The 18,839-nt window shown below is 36.2% G+C and overlaps 1 protein-coding gene across 3 annotated transcripts in view; it reads right to left on the minus strand.

Moving 5' to 3' along the window:
- Positions 1-2,828: 2,828 nt before the first annotated feature.
- The window catches only part of LOC135225624 (uncharacterized protein DDB_G0271670-like), a 53,301-nt gene continuing 37,290 nt past the window's right edge, over positions 2,829-18,839 (minus strand). For 2 of the 3 annotated variants that reach the window (XM_064264937.1, XM_064264938.1), the window contains 3 exons: positions 14,017-14,139; positions 12,786-12,882; positions 2,829-5,835 (listed from right to left, as the gene is read on the minus strand). In XM_064264937.1, coding sequence (XP_064121007.1) covers positions 5,489-5,835; positions 12,786-12,882; positions 14,017-14,139 — 567 coding nt within the window. In that variant the 3' untranslated portion in view covers positions 2,829-5,488. Of the gene's footprint in view, positions 5,836-12,785; positions 12,883-14,016; positions 14,140-18,839 lie in introns of those variants that run through there. The other variant, XR_010317048.1, reaches the window with a different exon arrangement.

Raw genomic sequence — 18,839 nt, forward strand, 5'->3', positions numbered from 1 at the left:
TTCTCACACCTGGGCACTATTTAGCTAACCTATGGTTCCCTGGGCTCTGTTTACCCAAACACGAGCGCGCTCTCTGTCCAAACAACGGAAACAAACACTGCCAATTGACTCCGCTCCTCACGGCGCCCTCTGTTGGAGAGGCGCTGTTTCATAAGGACCTTTATTTACTCTGTTCTTCTGTTCACGGTTCCTCGAACGCAGTGATGTTAGCTGTGTACGGGACTTGTTCCGATTGCAGGGGCCCGAGGATGCGGGGATGGATGAGGGGTTGGTTGGGGGCAACCGTTTTTCTAAAAAAAAAAGAAAAAAAAAGAGTAATAAAAAATATAGAAAAGTTAAATTAATAAGAAGGGGTGCGTGAATCCGTCCTTATAAAAAAGGCAAACAAAACATAAATAAATAAAATGTAATTAACCAAGCGGTTGCGTGAATCCATTTTTTTGAAAAAATTACAAAAAAAAAAAAATAGAAAAGTTAGATTAATAGGAGGCATTACGGGAATACGTTCTCCTGAAAAAATAGCAGAAAAAAAAAAAAAATAACAGAGAGAGAGAGAGAGAGAGAGAGAGAGAGAGAGAGAGAGAGAGAGAGATAAGAAAGTTAATTTAATAAGTTGTATGTTGCTTGTAATACAAAATAACAGGGGGATGTTAAAAATAATGAAATTTAAAATTTTCCGTTTGAGAATTAAATTATAAATATAATCAATTAAATTAAAACGTTTTATTGTGTGTAATGCGAAAATGTCTTTCGGTTTGACGACAAAATTACAAAAACGAAACCACACGAATTTGTGTTTTGTAGAAAAAATTGAAAAAATGTAAATGATACCCGGATTATTTTTTCGTTCTAGTCTGAGAAAATTAGATAACAAATGGAAACACAATAACAGAAAATGAAAAAATTCAAATAAATTGAACGTTACGACGAAAGCATAATAATAAAGAATGTCATGAACCATTTTTTTTCGTATTCCGGTGTAGAATAACGGAACAGCAATATTAACAACATGAACAAATCATTCTACACTTGTACGTTCTGGTAACCAAAAGGCAGATCAAGAAAAAGAAATACAGTAAATGACACGTGAATAAAATTCGAGGTAGTAAATGACCCGCGACTGACTGAGGCTTAGCGAGTCGGTATATACAGAGTTGGCAGTCTGTATTCCTCAAATAAATAACGCTACCTTGCGTCTTGGAGGAGACGCGAGGAAGAATGACGTAGCATTCTCCTTTCCATTCCGCAGGCGTGACATTAAGGAGAGGAATGATATGCATTTGCGGGCGGGGGAATGCGTCCGAGATAACCCATTTTGTGAGCCGGAAGTGAACGTGTGTGTGTGTATGTGTGTGTGTGTGTGTGTTTGGAGAGCAGGTAAGGTGACGTCTTACTCAGCCGCTCATCACGCCAATTGAACTTGGAACAGATCGGGCTGATGTACGTGATTTGTATACTTTCTTTTCTCTCTTTCTCTCGTCAGCAATAGAACGGAATCCGGGGGGGAGGTACGTGATTTGTATACTTTCTCTCGCTCTCTCGTCAGCAATTGAACTGAATATGGGGAAGGTACGTGATTTGTATACTTACTCTCTCTCTCTCTCTCTCTCTCTCTCTCTTTTTCTCTCGTCAGCAATTGAACAGAATTCGGGGGAGATACGTGATTTGTATACTTTCTCTCTCTCTTTCTCTCGTCAGCAATTAAACGGAATTCGGGGAAGGTCTGTGATTTGTATACTTTCTTTTTTCTCTTTCTCTCGTCAGCATTTGAACGGAATTCGGGGTAGGTACGTGATTTGTATCTCTCTCTCTCTCTCTCTCTCGCTAGGCACTGAACTTGAACGGTTCGGGGAAAGGTACGTGATTTGTATACTTTCTTTCCCTTTCTCTCTCGTCAGTAATCGAACAGAATCGGGCTGAGGTACGTGAATTGTCTATACTTTCTCGTCACCAGTTGAACTTGAACGTATCGGGTTGAGGTAACATGAATACTTTCTCTTCCTCTTCAACTTGAAGGAATCGGGCTGAAGCACGTGATTAGTATACCCCCCCCCCCCCCCCCCTTTCTCTCTCTCTCTCTCGTCACCAACGAACTTTAACGGTTCAACGGATCAGGCTGAAGTACATGATTGGTTTACTCTTTCTCTCTCTCTCTCTCTCTCTCTCTCTCTCTCTCTCTCTCTCTCTCTCTCTCTCTCTCTCTGTCTTTTCTCGTCACGGGTGAATTACATGCTCACGGAGCGTTGGCTGAACTGAATCTTTTTGTCCGTTCGGTGAGTTCAACTTACGATTTCGTCAATTCCTTTAACTGTTCGCAATTCATTTTTCTTTATTCTTGTGTGCGAGATCTTCTCGAGCATGCATTCATAACTGTCTTGCAAGATGGACGAAGGAAATCACTCGATGTCTTGAATTCACGGAAATGGCACTAGCTTCCCTTAGGAGCCGCGCGCGAGGTAAGTGCGCGTAACAGGTCAATCATAGCTGTTTAAATCTTAAGAACGGTGCGCGAGCGCTTTTCATTGTAAGAGCCCGTGCAATCAGAGGAAGAAATACTTCAATAACAACATGTCTTTTAGAAGTAAGAAGATATTTTTATATTTGTTACATTTCCAATCAGAATACGAAATTTTTCAACTGAAACAGCTCTTTAACTAGCAAGAAGATATTTTAATATTTCTGTTACGCATTCTACCTTAAATTTCTTGGTTCCCATAATACACAACCATATGAGTATCAATACTCCACAATTAAAGAAACAAATAAAACTTCCTTTTATGATAACACTATGACAGACTTGAGGATTAAGGACAATTAAAATCATATCCAAATAATATTTTATTTTTTGAACAGCCATGCATAACATCATTATTTAACATAAATGTTAGCATTACATTTTAAAAACTAAGGTATTTTATGTAGAGCGTTAATATTTTTATTTAAAAATCAACAAATAATATGGAACTAATCTACAAATAAATTACTTCTATTATCACAGAACATAAATACCCTAAGATAGGTTGTATCGCCTTCGAAGCATCCGAATAAAATAAGCTTTTAGGGGATAATAAGCATTTCATTAACAGTTCGATTGTCTGAGGCCTTTCAATTAGATTTATTTATCAAAGACTATAATCCAAATTTTCACACTTGCTAATAAGTAAATGGATGGATGAGAGAATAAAAACTGTTCTTGGAATTTCCAAGAAATATTTTAGAAAAATTCCATGAATTGTTGAGGGTCACTCAATACATTTCTTATAGGAAGCTTTCCTTTATTACTATAAATTTATAATAGCAGGGCATAGGTGGCATGCATTATCTAGTTTAACTTATTCTGAAAAGATTTGTTTTTCAACCTCTGTTTCACACACACCTAATTATTTCTCTACGTGGTATTAACTGCCATATGAGAAGATGTATATATTTAATTAATATTCGCAAATTCTTACGGTAGTTATAAAAGGAGAATTAGTACAAGATGGCGTTATTATATGTGTTCCGAAAAATGTAGTGGTCAAAAGTCGAAAAGAAATATTTTGCAAATAAGAGCGCATATCTTCAAGGAGACTTAAGGCTTCATTAATTTTGGGGATTTTTCTTCAGGGTTTCATATCAACAAAGTATCGAAGATAAATATCCGGAGGCTGTGATTTAAATATACAGTGGAAAATATACATATAAACATTTATAGTCCAGAAGTAAAATCAATAGTGTTGCCAGGTGTAAGCTAGTATACATAGTGAGGAAAAATTCATAAAAGTATACTTGACATTTCCAAAAATGCTGCAAAGAACAAAATTAATTAAAAGATTTAGTAACTAAAATGATCTGGAAACAATTATCTCATGAACAGCTTTAAGTATTCTGGTTAATATCAGAAAGAAGTTCACAAATATATCATGAAAATCCAAGAAAGCACAAAAGACTGGCAAATTTGATGATCATTTTTCAGAAGAGATAGATTTATGGAAGCAGTTACAACTCTAACAATGTAGAGTTATATCTAACAAAGAAAACCCACACTGTTATCTCTCCATAACAGAAATTTGATTAAGTCGTTTATAAATACTTAAAAGTAATCAACAAACTAAATAGAATATTCATTCTAAAATATACATAATAGTTAATGTTATGAAAGTGCATATTTTAACAATGTACTTGCAATATTTAGTTATATATCACACTTGTTTAGAAGTAGGCGTTAATACCAATCCTTTTGATTTCATTGGCAGAACCAAGAACCTCACTCCCTTTTAGTTTCCTAAGAATCACCAAAGTGAACCTGAAGTCACTATAGTCTTTCTGAGTATCTGAAACTCCACTAAAATAAGTCTATAGACTTCTGACACTCGAAAAGTTGGCTAAAAAAAAAAAGTCTGAAGGCTCACCAGTTAGAGGCACCAGTTTTTTTATGATCGTGCAAAACACTTGATTAAATCTAAAGACTTTGATACAAGTTTGCTAAGAAAAAAAAGGCACACCAGTCTTATATGGTCCCGCAAAATTTCACTACAAGATTTAGAGCCTGGTTTTGATGCCGAAAAATATCACCATAATATCACTACAATAAGTCTAACAAGGCTCGAAATTCCAAAGCTCGCTTCGCGGAACATATTTGTTCGTCTTTAAGTTTGACGGTGATTGGTGCGAATATGCAATGGCGTCACACTCAAGTAGACAGGCACTGCGTAGAGACACTTCTTGAATGTGATCGCTGAAAATGAGCCTCTTCCCTCATCTGGGTGTCATTTTTTTCGCGAAAGTGACGAAGAATGATTTATTCTCGAAAAGGACACTTTCATTGTCCGTTGCAAGTGACAAAGACTTTTATTCTCTCGCGGAAGTGACAATGACTTATTTTCTCGCGAAAGTGTCGAAGGCTTTTTTTGCGTAAATTACACTTTAATATTTCGCGAAAGTGACGAAGACTTTTATTCTCCCGCGAAAGTGACAAAGACTAATTTTTTTCTTTTTTTTTTTTTGCGAAAAAGACACTTTTATTCTTCCGCGAAAGTGACTAAGACTTTTATTCTCTCGCGAAAGTGACGAACACTCTCATTCTTTCGCGGAGGTAACAGACCTATTCTCTCGTGAAAGTGATAAATACTTTTTTTTTTTTGGCGAAAATGAACTTTTATCCTCACGCGAAAATGAGACCTGAGACCCATTCTCTCGCGAAAACGACCAAGACTTTCATCCTCTCGAAAAAGTGACAAAGATTTATTTTCTAAAGTAACCGAGACTTTCATTCTTTCGAGAAAGTCACCAGAACTTTCATTCTCTCGAGAAAGTGACCAAAACTTTCATTCTCTCTCTCGAAAGGGACGAAGGCGTTTATCCTCCCATAAAAGTGACTGAAACTAATCTTGAATGTGAGCAGGGAATACGCGTCTCTTCTGACACTTAGAATTCGTCCTCCAGTGAAAGTGACGAAGGTGCTTGCTGAATGTGAAAGAGGAAAGTGACCATGAGTCTCTTCTGGCGTTCAGGTTTCGTCCTCTCGCGGAACTCCTGAAGATGCTGTGGATTTGTGATCGTCGGAGGGAACAGACGAAGCAGGTGAACTCGACTGGGAAGAAGAAGAAGAAGAAGAAGACGAGGAAGGGGAGGGAGGAGACGAGGAAGCGGAGGAGGAGGAGGAGGAGGAAGAAGAGGAGGAGGAACAAGACGAAGCCTTGGACTCGGAACCTCTCGCCTTGCAGGAACGCTGAATCCCTCCCGGAGGAGACCACGACGATGGGAGCGGAGGGAACTCGGATCCGGAGGTTTTGATGAGGTGGAGGGCCAGCGCTTGGATGTCTGATGATGACGTCACTTTGCCGCAGACGACCCCTGGGGAAAAATGCCGAAATTATTATCTCAAGTTTTCTTGGGAATTTGGACAATGCATGCTACAATCTCACCTGCCAATATAGCTAAAGGAAGGTATAGCCTTGCTAATGATAATACTTTTCTAGATTTCGGGAAATTAAGTGGGCGTGTACACTAATCGTTAACCTTTTACGTTAAATGAAAATAAACCACGACAATTTAAAAAAGAAATTAATTTCAGATTTTTTTTGGAGCATCGTTAATGTTACCGGTTTACCGGTAATGATATATCGCAGCCACCAAATGATCCTTTGTTATATAAAAACAGGAAAAGCATTAAAGACGAACAAGGGAAAAAAAGGTAAAAATCAATTTCAACTTTTTTGGACTTGTTTAAAATTTGGGACGTTAAACGATGTATTTTAGAGCCTCAATTGCCAAGTTGCACCACATTCCTAGAATACCGCTTTAAGTATATTATCACTTTCAAACTGACGGGATGCCTTAAAAAAAAAAATCAAGAAAACGGAAACTATTTTTTGACGTTTTTTTTTTATCCTTAAAATATCAATAATATTAGATTTTAGTTCTTCAGTTGACAGGAAGAACTAGGAGCGTACTGCTTATTCCATCATCAAGGAGATTGTAAAAAAAAATGAGTGGGTTGGCTGGCTCTCTTTCTCTCTAAATTTCTCTCATGTTCTTTGTTTCTCCTCTCTTTTTCTATCATTTGCTTTATAATTTTCTCTTTTTCTCTTTAAAATGTTCTCTCTTTTGGTCTCTTTTTATCGCTATTTTCTCTCTCTCTCTCAAATTTTCTTTCTTTTGATCTCTTCTTCTCGCTATTTTCTATCTTTTACTCTCTCTAACTTTCTCTCGTTTTCTCGTTCTTTTGCTTTCTTATATCCTATGTTTTATTTTGCTTATCTTTTGTTTTATTTTTTCTGTTTGATTTATCTATTTTTTTCCAGAGAAATTTTAAAAACCAAGTTTAGATAATCGCGATAATTGTAAGACTCTTCAGTGTTGGCGATTTTTATTACCAAACAATAATGGAGTAAAGGTTTTCGTAATCATACGAAATTTGGTCGTTTCAGTAAGCAATGGCTGCATTGTTTTAGATTTTAATAAAAAAGTAAACTAAATCAACATTGTTTACGAGATTAAATAATGAAACAATAATGAATTGAAACTCAAGAATATTCAACTTTACTGAAAACTGTAAAAAAATATTTCAACACAGGACACGGTAGCTAAAAAAATCAAATAAAAAAAAGAGTATTTTATCAAGAGCCGTTGTTGTGTTGGGGGAAATTTCAAACACACACACACACACAGCAGGAAAATATCCTAATACACTAGTTTTTGTGTAGCGAAATAAGATGGCATTGTACAAATCTAATCTCAAACTATTAAAAGAATTTACGATAGAATAAAGTCCTCTTATTTTTTAATCTCCCAATTTTCAGCAAGGGAACAGATGTTTTCGCAAAGCAACTCCGCCCTGAGGTGATGTTAATATGACTCTTACGTCCTCCACCAGGAAGGGTCAGATTCCCACGTGGGGGTCTATACCTTGCTTGGGTATAGTGTGGTCTTCTTGGCCCTACCCCCTCCTAGTAAAACGTACCCAAACACTAAAAGTCCGGAATAATGAAGGGTGACCGCACCAAAGCCGGTTTGAGTGTACGATATGGAATTCTTTCCGCTTATTATTTACATATTTTTCTCTGTTAGATTTGAAAACAATTTATTTATCCGCGCACGTCTTACCGTTCAGCAGTTTACGTTTTCTGCTGCTCTGCTGAGGACTGCTTTCTACTTAATCATCTGTATAAATTATTCATCTTTCGAGGCAACGATGCTTTTTCCAAACCCGGAATTCATTTCCAAGCAACGATCTTTCACAAAAACTACGCACTAAGCACTAAGGTTTAGACTTCCTCTACACGTACTGATCTTTGACAGTGTGTGGACTTCTTTTCCAACGCTTATAATTCGTCTTCAAAAATCGAACCTGAACGAAGTATAGACTTCATTTCCAAAAAACAAACTTTGCAAAACCTGGGCCCAGTTTCCAAGTACTTACTTTAACTTTCCATAAAACCGAAGTTTAACAAAGTATGGACTTCATTTCCAGTCACCGAAGATTAGCAGAGATTGGACCCCTTTTTACATGTACGAAATTTTGACAAGATCTGGACTTCACTTAAAAAAAAAAAAAAAAAAAAAAAAAAAAAAAAAAAAAATTGAAAAAAAAAAAAAAAAAAAAAAAAAAAAAAAAAAAAAAAAAAAAAAAAAAACTTGACAACGCCTAAATTTTGTTTCCAACAACAGAAGTTTGACATAGCCTGGTATTCCTTTCAAAAACCGAGTTTTAGCAGGGTATGAAATTCGTTTCCACACACTAAATTTTGACAGCGCCTGGACTTTATTTCCAAGCGCTGAGCTTTGACAAAGCCTGGACCGTTTCCAGCAGCTCAACTTTGACAGAGCCTGGAATCCACTTCCTAATGACCAGATGCTACCATAATCCTTTGCAGCCGGTGACGGAAACACCACGAATTCCTCCGGCCACCATTTAAGGAAAAACGCCATGAAGAAAAGCAACGGGTGTCGAAAACGGAGTACGGCAATCAATAGGTTCGTAATACGTCCTGACACCTTTGAATTTGCAAAGACCGTGGTGTTGACGTTCTCCGGGGGAGTCTGTCAGCGTTCCAGCGGGTACTTGAGCGGGGAACAGTTGCAGCTGTTGCGTTGAACTCTGCTACGAGTCGACACGGTCAATCACAGCAAATTATAACGCGAAGTGATTCTGATGTTTCTGATGTCATCGTAGGTTGGAGGCGCTGTCTTTTTATTCAAGCATCTTTTAGAGTCAACCCTTAGATATTGAGTTTTCTTTTCTTTGTAAAGTAATGACTATAGATTGACTATTGATTTTGTTATGCATTTTTCTTTTATGGGGCATCCTCTTACTCTTACTGTAACATATAGTTTCCTCTGTCTAGGGAGTCTATACTTGAACAAGTTTTTTTTTAAGGCCCGGATAATAATAATAATAATAATAATAATGGTAATAAGAGCATCAAGGAAATAGATACCCTAATCCAGACTGTAAGGATTGTATCTGGGGACATCAGGATGGAGTTGGAATAGAAAAATGCGCCTTAGTCAACATACAAAAAGGCAAAGTAACGAGAACTGAAGGGATAAAGCTACCGATGGGAGCAACATCAAACACATAGATGAGACAGGATACAAATACCTGGGAATAATGGAAGGAGGAGATATAAAACACCAAGAGATGAAGGACACGATCAGGAAAGAATATATGCAGAGACTCAAGGCGATACTCAAGTCAAAACTCAACGCCGAAATATGATAAAAGCCATAAACACATGGGCAGTGCCAGTAATCAGATACAGCGCAGGAATAGTGGGAATGGACGAAGGCAGAACTCCGCAGCATAGATCAGAAAACCCAGGAAAACATATGACAATACACAAAGCACTACACCCAAGAGCAAATACGGACAGACTATACATAACACGAAAGGAAGGAGGGAGAGGACTACTAAGTATAGAGGACTGCGTCAACATCGAAAACAGAGCACTGGGGCAATATCTGAAAACCAGTGAAGACGAGTGGCTAAAGAGTGCATGGGAAGAAGACTAATAAAAGCAGACGAAGACCCAGAAAATATACAGAGACAGGAGAAAGACAGAAAGAAACAGAGGACTGGCACAACAAACCAATGCACGGACAATACATGAGACAGACTAAAGAACTAGCCAGCGATGACAATTGGCAATGGTTACAGAGGGGAGAGCTAAAGAAGGAAATGAAGGAATGATTAACAGCGGCACAAGATCAGGCCCTAAGAACCGATATGTTCAAAGTACGATAGACGGAAATAACATCTCTCCCATATGTAGGAAGTGCAATACGAAAAGTGAAACCATAAACCACATAGCAAGTGAATGCCCGGCACTTGCACAGAACCATAGTACAAAAAGAGGCATGATTCAGTAGCAAAAGCCCTCCACTGGAGCCTGTGCAAGAAACATCAGCTCCTTGCAGTAATAAGTGGTACGAGCACCAACCTGAAGGAGTGATAGAAAACGATCAGGCAAAGATCCTCTGGGACTATGGTATCAGAACGGATAGGGTGATACGTGCAAACAGACCAGACGTGACGTTGATTGACAAGGTCAAGAAGAAGTATCACTCATTGATGTCGCAATACCATGGGACACCAGAGTTGAAGAGAAAGAGAGGGAAAAAAATTGGATAAGTATCAAGATCTGAAAATAGAAATAAGAAGGATATGGGATATGGCCAGTGGAATCGTACCCATAATCATAGGAGCACTAGGCACGATCCCCAAGATCCCTGAAAAAGGAATCTAGAAAAAACTAGAGGCTGAAGTAGCTCCAGGACTCATGCAGAAGAGTGTGATCCTAGAAACGGACACATAGTAAGAAGAGTGATGGACTCCTAAGGAGGCAGGATGCAACCCGGAAACCCACACTATAAATACCACCGTCCCCAGTCGAATTGGAGGACTGTGATAGAGCAAAAAAAAAAAAAAATAATAATAATAATAATAATAATAATAATTTTATTTTATTATTATTTTATTATTATTATTATTTATTATTATTATTATTATTATTATTATTATTATATAAATTATTTATTATTATTATTATTATTATTATTTTATTATTATATTATTTATTATTATTATTATTATATTATTATATTATTATTACTATACTCAATGCCTTCCTGCAGTATTTCAGCTTCCTCTGTGTCTGAAGGCTGCACTTAAATAATTCCCTGGAACTGAGGTGAAAAACTATTGAAAAACTATTTCCATTATTATTTATCACGAGGATAAAGATGAGGATAAAATAGCACCCTTTTCCTGAGTGTTATTCTCGATGTTTTTGGTAGAGATGCATTGAAAACCCTTTAGCTTTATAAGGACTTTTGTCTTCATCGTCACGGGAAATGTAACATGATTTTTACTTGGACAGAATATATACATCAGGTTACTGCTTGATCCTCTGACAACCTGACTAAACTGGTTTAAGGATTTTCAGTGTATCAGGCAATATATACTATACAGAACTGTAGTCAAGACAAGGGTCTTATTTGATCCACATCTTTAAAGATTGTTACTGGTCTTCCTATTATTATTATTATTATTATTATTATTATTATTATTATTATTATTATTATTATTATTATTATTATTATTATCACGTATTGGTAACCAGTCCAGACCTTGACGCAATAACGCCATGAATATAGGCCAGTTTACTTAACAGTCTCACATATTATGGAGACGAATTATCAGCAAAATAGAGAAAGTTTTTATAAGATAAATGCAGTTAACTCTGCCATTCTTTCTAATAAGACACGTATCCGAGAAAGGTCTGCTTCCTGCTTATATTATTATTATTATTATTATTATTAATTATTATTATTATTATTATTATTATTATTATTATTATTATTATTATTATTATTATTATATTATCGTAAAATACTCACAGTAACATAAGTCTTCAAATGGAGAAACAAATCCAAAGTTACGTAACTGAACATGTATATCTAATGATAAAGCTAAACAGAGAGACCTTTCGACGATCTACAAAGATTTTCGAAAGCTCTGTTTAGCTTTAATTTTAAACAAATCTGTACACGTACCTATGGATTTGCTTCTCTATCACTATCATCATAAGTACGCCGTTGCAACTCAGTTAAAATCTATTATTACCATTAACATTAGCAGAACGTGTACGGCAGGAGGGGCCGTAACGAACAAGCCTTCATCTCAGGTACGTCCAGGTTAAGAGGTTAAAAGTCCCTCCTCTGAAGTTGACACCGAATATGATTTGTGACCAGCCACGTTTGGTGCGCTATGGAGGACCAATCCAAAAGAGATGGTAACCCATCATTTTTATTTTCAAAGGTGCCTGCTCCCTCCAATGGGCGATAAACTTGATAATCATCTCTCAACTCACGGTTGAAGTGACGGAAGGTAATGGGTTTTCTCGTGTGTGGGTGAAGGGAAGAATTATCTAAGGTGGTCGGACGTTTGTCTCGGGAACAGAGAAAGCTATTCACGGGACAAGAATTTAAAATATATAATCAATAAATAAAAGGAAATATGACACGCTACAAAATATGTTTGGGGGGAATATTTTTGAGCGCGAGATAAGATATGAAATTCCTCGATTTCACGTTAGAATGATGTTTACAAGCCGTGGTGAATCTGACAAGCGAAGTAGCTTGTAAGTAATTTATCCGCATAAATGCTTCGTGTACATATGAGCAAAACAAATTGAATATTCTGAATATGGAGATTCATCATCAAAACATGAATTTTGCAGTCAAGATCTCACAGGTCTATCTAAAAAAAAAAAAAATGTGTAGTTACTCAGTCCGATGTAGTGAAGTACGGTACAGTTAGCTAGAAATTTTAAAAACATCAAGCTACAAAAACAAAATATATATTTACAATTTTATGGACCAACGAATCTCAACGTTATCAATATCAACATCGACACGCTTTACTTCGAATAAAAAAATATATGATAATTAATTGTAACAACAAAATATTTTACTTACAGGTATATTTATAGCCCAGACGTGACTACTGTATACCATAAAAAACTTGGAAAAAACACTAAATAAATGGAATAAAAAAATAATCCTTATAAGATACAGGATCACGATAATTATTGTTTCATTTTTTTGTGTTCTTTTTGGTTTATTTTTGTTTTAATCTTCCAGTCCCTACCCCTTCGTCCCACTTGCGTTATTCTGTCGTTTCTTGTTCCCCTCATCATCACTGTCGCCTTCGGGACGACGCTCAGATATCCTACCTGCTAGACCATACCTCTTGTGACGCTAGTCTTAATACCACGGCAATCAATCCTTCAGTGTCTTACCTGCCAGATCCTCAGGAACGCCCTTGGAGGAGAACTTGTCAAGGAGCGCATCCTGCAGTTGACAGATGTAACGGTAGGCTGCCTCTACAACCCCGACCTGGAACATAAAAAAGGAAGGAGACAAGAATTCAGTGATAAAAGTAATATATATCAAACTAAAAGATGATTATGTATAATCACCTGGGACGAAAATGAGAATAAGCAATTGATAATGGTGCACGAAAATTAGAACTGTATAGTGAAGTACTGAACTATAGAAATAAATGATAAATGACATTGCAAAAAAAATTCAAAGCAACAATGGTCTATGTTAAATATAATGATAGATACAAAATGGAAAGCCAAGTTTTAAGAAATGAATGGAAAAGCTAGTAATGAATTTAATGACCAGCAATTAAAGTAAAGCCCTACATGCGGATTGAAAGATAATGAATAACAATATTAATATTTGAGTCAAGTAAGCAATTACTTTAAACGGCAATGAGCAGTAATGAAAATTATATTACTAACAGTTAGCATTTAATATATATGTGTATATATATATATATATATATATATATATATATATAAATATAATAATAAAAGGAGCCCATAAAAGCGCCAAACCTATGGAATAGCGTTTTTATTGGCTCCTTTTACTGGAAGGAATTCTGTTGTACAACAGAGCATTTTTACCCTATATATATATATATATATATATATATATATATATATATATATATATATATATATATATATATATAATCACACATACGCATATTGTATCTATCTATATGTCGATAGATAGATAGATAGATAGATAGATAGATAGATAGATAGATAGATATTTAAAAAAAAAAAAAAACTGAAATAAATTTTGGTAAAAAGTAACTAGACATAAAAAGAAAAAGGAGATAAAAACGACATTGACAAAGAGAAAGAAAGAACAGAAAACATATATGGAAAGTTAAAAAACGAAAAACAAACGCAGTGGACAACTGAAAATACTCCACAAATAAAAAAAAAGATAAAAAAAAGAAAGTTGATAAAAAGTAAGCCACGCAAGAAAATACAACGACAACAAACCAAGAAACACTGAAAACACGAGAGGACGGAGCGACAAGTCTCATATATATATATATATATATATATATATATATATATATATATATATATATATATATAGTATATATATATATATATATATATCAATTAGGACGAAAACGAGAGAAGCCAAGACCCACAATCTTACCTTCTTCAGCTGGGCCGCCTTTGTTGTCTCCGGGAGGAGAGCCTTCAGCTTCTTGTACTCGCACCGGAGGCCTCCCCGACGGCGTCGCAGACGGCGGTACTTACGCAAGACGACGGCAGATGCCTACGAAGCAAGCAGAAGAGGAGAGAGAGAAAGAGAGAGAGAGAATTTATAAGTCTAACTTCTCAACACTGCTGTAATTTTAATTTGTGACTATTTGTTGGTATCTGGGTAGCCCACAAAGCATGAATAACAGATGAATAACGATGGTACAAGGTTATTTTATAAAATCAAGGATAATAAAGAATAGATATATACCGATGAAATCTTATATGGGTAACTACAGGAAAATATTAACATTGAAATACATAGATTATTTGTAAAATGTACAAGATAAATTCTTTTTTTTAAATTCTGGTAAATTTCAGTTAACTTTGATCAAATTCTGCATGTAATACTGTTAAAATGGTAAAATATTGTATATTTTCTCTACTAAAAGAAAAAAAACTCTTAGCACGAATGGGTAAGTCTTGGCTCTCTTCAGACTTTAATTTAAATCTTTAATTCTTTTGGATAAAAACAAATAGAAGTCTTCCAGAATCATGTGTAATTTTATTTTCATGGACCTTTATATACATTTCAGGGTGTTAAACTACAACAAGAAGATATTGATCAAATCTATTGATTCGGCATTTAAAATATCATATAGATACCAGAAAGTGTCATGAAATGGAATTTTATACATTTTTTTATCACTGGCTATAAGCTCAAATAATGTCGGAATGTATTGTGAAAGACTATTTTGCAACGAAAATGTTTCAATAAGTTATAGTAAATTTAAATGTCAGATGTACAATAAAAGGACTAATTCTATCCCCAAGTTATTTACAAAACTTTGATAAGAAATATTACGAAAGTTATCAGTGGCTAACAATCTGTCAATGTAAATGGTCAGTTATACAGAGTACATATAGTGTATAATATATATATATATATATATATATATATATATATATATATATATATATATATATATATATATATATATATATACGTATATATTATATATATATATATATATATATATATATATATATATGTATGTATATATATATATATAGATATATATATATAAATATATATATATATATATATATATATATATATATATATGATTTCAATAAACATTTTAATTTTAAATATAACACTTCAAAATAATTAGGGAAGTTAGAAACAGTGTTGAATAGAATGTGACAAAACAGGTAAAATTGTGAATATGAGTATCAATAAAAAGCAGGTTATAAGAAAATAGTTCTACAAGTAGGTTGTGTTAGCTGTTAACGATAATTTTCAAGAGAGAACAATAAATACAAAAAGTAACATAACAAATAATCCAGTGATTTAAGTTGCCTACAGTTTCAGCGCATACACAGGTCACTAAGGAATGGCCTAATTAAGCATGAGAATACAATGTAGGTGGGAAAAAATGATGGAAAAGCGACAAATAAAGGTAACTAATTCAAGAGTCTTGGTAATCAGCCATGAAATACACTGAAGTTATATTGCAACAGATCAGCAATGCTGTCGAATGTGTATAAATGATAAGTACACAGTTATTCAGGCTTCCTTATTGGTCCAAGTGTCTCAAAAAACATCAAAGATGGTAGATTTTTGTGTGTGTGTGTGTGTGGGGGGGGGGGGGGGGGGGAGCTTTCCTAGATAATGACCACAAAAGGTTTTAACTTGATATATATCCACCTTTGCAAAGGCGTGTTTAGTACAAGCCCGTCGGGGATGACCGTCAAAACATAAGCCAAAGACTGTAAATATCATAAAGATAATGACTCCAAAGAAATATTAGACCCAGATAACGACCCCCGAACTTTGTTGGTTTGTTTGTATGCTTCTTTTACGTTGCATGGAACCAGTGGTTATTCAGCAACGGGACCAACAGCTTTACGTGACTTCCGAACCACGTCGAGAGTGAACTTCTATCACCAGAAATACACATCTCTCACTCCTCAATGGAATGGCCGAGAACGAAACCCGCGACCACCGAGGTGGGACGCAAACACCATACCAACCACGCCACTGAGGCGCTCGAACTTTGTTGGGGGTCACTATCTAAGAAAGATCGGATTTTTGCACGCTGCTAAATATCATAAGTACAACGCCTTGTACACAAATCACGGAAATTGTATAATAAAAAAAAAGGGAAAAGAAAATCGCAAGGAGGTCGAAATATATTCGTTTGGTGAATTTATCGTATAACAGAGAAGACATCTCGAAATCATTCCTCCCACCCCCTCCCACCCATACACAATTCACCACCCCACCCTACCTCTCCCCATGTTATTTCCATTCGCCCGTTGCTAGGGCAGGGCAACAAGCTTCTTTATGTAAACTGCAATAAAATATCGTAAACTTCTTTCCGTTGGACATTCGACGACGACAGCGAGTTCCCTCTTTTGCTATATTACGTTCCCAGGCATTTGAGGCAATTTCATAGATAAAATACGCAACGGCGCTTCCTCCGCCGTATTCAGGATTTCACACATTCTTCTTGTATCACTGCAGTCAAATGAGATGTAATGTCTCGAGAAACGCAATTTCTGAACACGCAATGCTTTGTAAAGGCCCGTTGTAATTGTTTTCTTCCTCCTCTTCTTCTTCTTTCGATTATTTTTTTTCTCTTATAGCTTCTCCAATCTTCTCTCTCTCTCTTTAACGTGTTGCTAGTCTGGTTTTAAACTCAATTCGTTCGTGTTTTTTTTATATATTGCGTCCACCACTTTCCATTACTCTCTTATACCATGATGTGTAAACTTCACAGAAAGAACTTCATAAAAGATTAAATATCTAAGACACCCATACTTGACAGTGATATTTATCTATAAGAAATAAATGATCAGCAAAACAAACGAGCATAGGTCTAGCATCGTGTACAGAGATGACCTTAAACTACTTGTCAGCATCAGTAAATTAAAATGATAAAAAAAAAGGAATTCTGATACTACACTAAAAAGCTGCTTTACATCACTGAGGAACAACGTCAGCTTTTGAATTTCAAGCGTGCTATAAACCAGCACCACCAATCAGTTTTTTTTTTCTTCAGCTAAAATGGCCTCCCTTAACACCCCCCTTGTGTAGGAGGTTCGTCAACTCTTTGTCTCGATCCTGCCTCTGAAATGACGACAGCAGACGTCACCACCTTGTGGAACGCCACTCGAGAGCGGAACCCACATTATCATCCACACCAGCCTAATTACCCCCGCATTTACAACACCCCGGTTATCAGCAAGGCAAAACCACAGCACGCTTCAACCCCTAGACCGATGATACCTCCCTGCTCCTCCACAACCCCTCTGAAGCCAGAGGACCAAAACCTCCAACCGCCCTCCCCATAACCTCCAGTCCACTATCAGAGTATCCCAGCTTCCAGTACCTCCCACGAGACCGCCTCCCCCTCCCACCATCAACATCCAGAACCCAAGGACCACCAGCCAGCCAGTAAGCCAGCCAGCCAGCCGCCAGTCTCTCGCGCTCGCCTCCACCCGAGGTCCTATTCACCTGTTCTTCAACTTCAACCTGTCGCTCCCGTTCTCGCCGTGGCGTCTCGTGTCCGAGCCACTAATCTGACGTCAATATGAATCTTTTTCTAATGATACCGATCCAGCGTTCATTCCAGTCGGGTGGACTGAGCGTGGGCGATGTGGCTCGCCTCGGAAATTATCTTGCATGTAAATGCAAAATGTTGCCGCCTCCGCAGCCGGCTATAATTCTAGACTAAGAGGCTAGGCTTCATATATTTCCTGATTAGGCGTATAGTAGTCGAAGCAGTCAATTTCAACTGTTGCATAATCTATAAGGTCGTTGATCGAAAGAGCATATTTTGTTCTCTTGTATATCGTTAGTCTTCGCTTCAATATTCTCTCTCTCTCTCTCTCTCTCTCTCTCTCTCTCTCTCTCTCTCTCTCTCTCTCTCTCTCTCTCTCTCTATGTACTTCTGAGTGAGTGAAAGTATTTGGATAAATTCCTATAACCAACGAGTGACATATCAGAGCGAGGTCTCTTTAAAACAAAAGATACGAACCTTTATCGTTGTGGTTAACAGTACAGCCAAATATAAATGGAGTGAACAGAAGTTGTTTACTTTTAATCTGCAATTTTTAAGCAAAATTTTATAAATATATATATATATATATATATATATATATATATATATATATATATATATATACATATATGTGTGCGTGTGTGCATTTATTATTAAATGGAGAGAGAGAGAGAGAGGTTAGTTTACATATGCATGTTAATGCCAAGGTAATGTGTATTCGAAATCAATGGATCATTTGTGTCTTGACACTGACATGCATATGGTACACACACACACACACACACACACATACACACACACACACACACACACACACACACACACATATATATACATATATATATTTTATATATATAATATATTATATATATATTATATATATATTAACTAATAATATGATATGATTTGGTCAAAGAATAAAGAAAAAAGAAAAGCCTAATCCAATCCACGGCGGCCACAAAATTCGGTACCAATATTCATTTGCGGTGAGCTTGGAGCGTGGTGTGGTCTGGAGGAGCGAGAATTTTCTAGCACCGGGGAGCATAAACCGAAATTTAAACCCTACCAAGCTCCGTGTCTCGGAATTCACCTTCGTAACGAAAAAATCACAAACGGAGCTTTTAATTCAGGGTCAATGTCTCTCTCACGTTCCTGTCTGGGATGGCCATGATGATATGGATTTCTCTAATGCGATTTTGTAAAGTTA

The sequence above is a fragment of the Macrobrachium nipponense genome, chromosome 13 (assembly GCF_015104395.2).
Source record: "Macrobrachium nipponense isolate FS-2020 chromosome 13, ASM1510439v2, whole genome shotgun sequence".
Lineage (NCBI taxonomy): Eukaryota > Metazoa > Arthropoda > Malacostraca > Decapoda > Palaemonidae > Macrobrachium > Macrobrachium nipponense.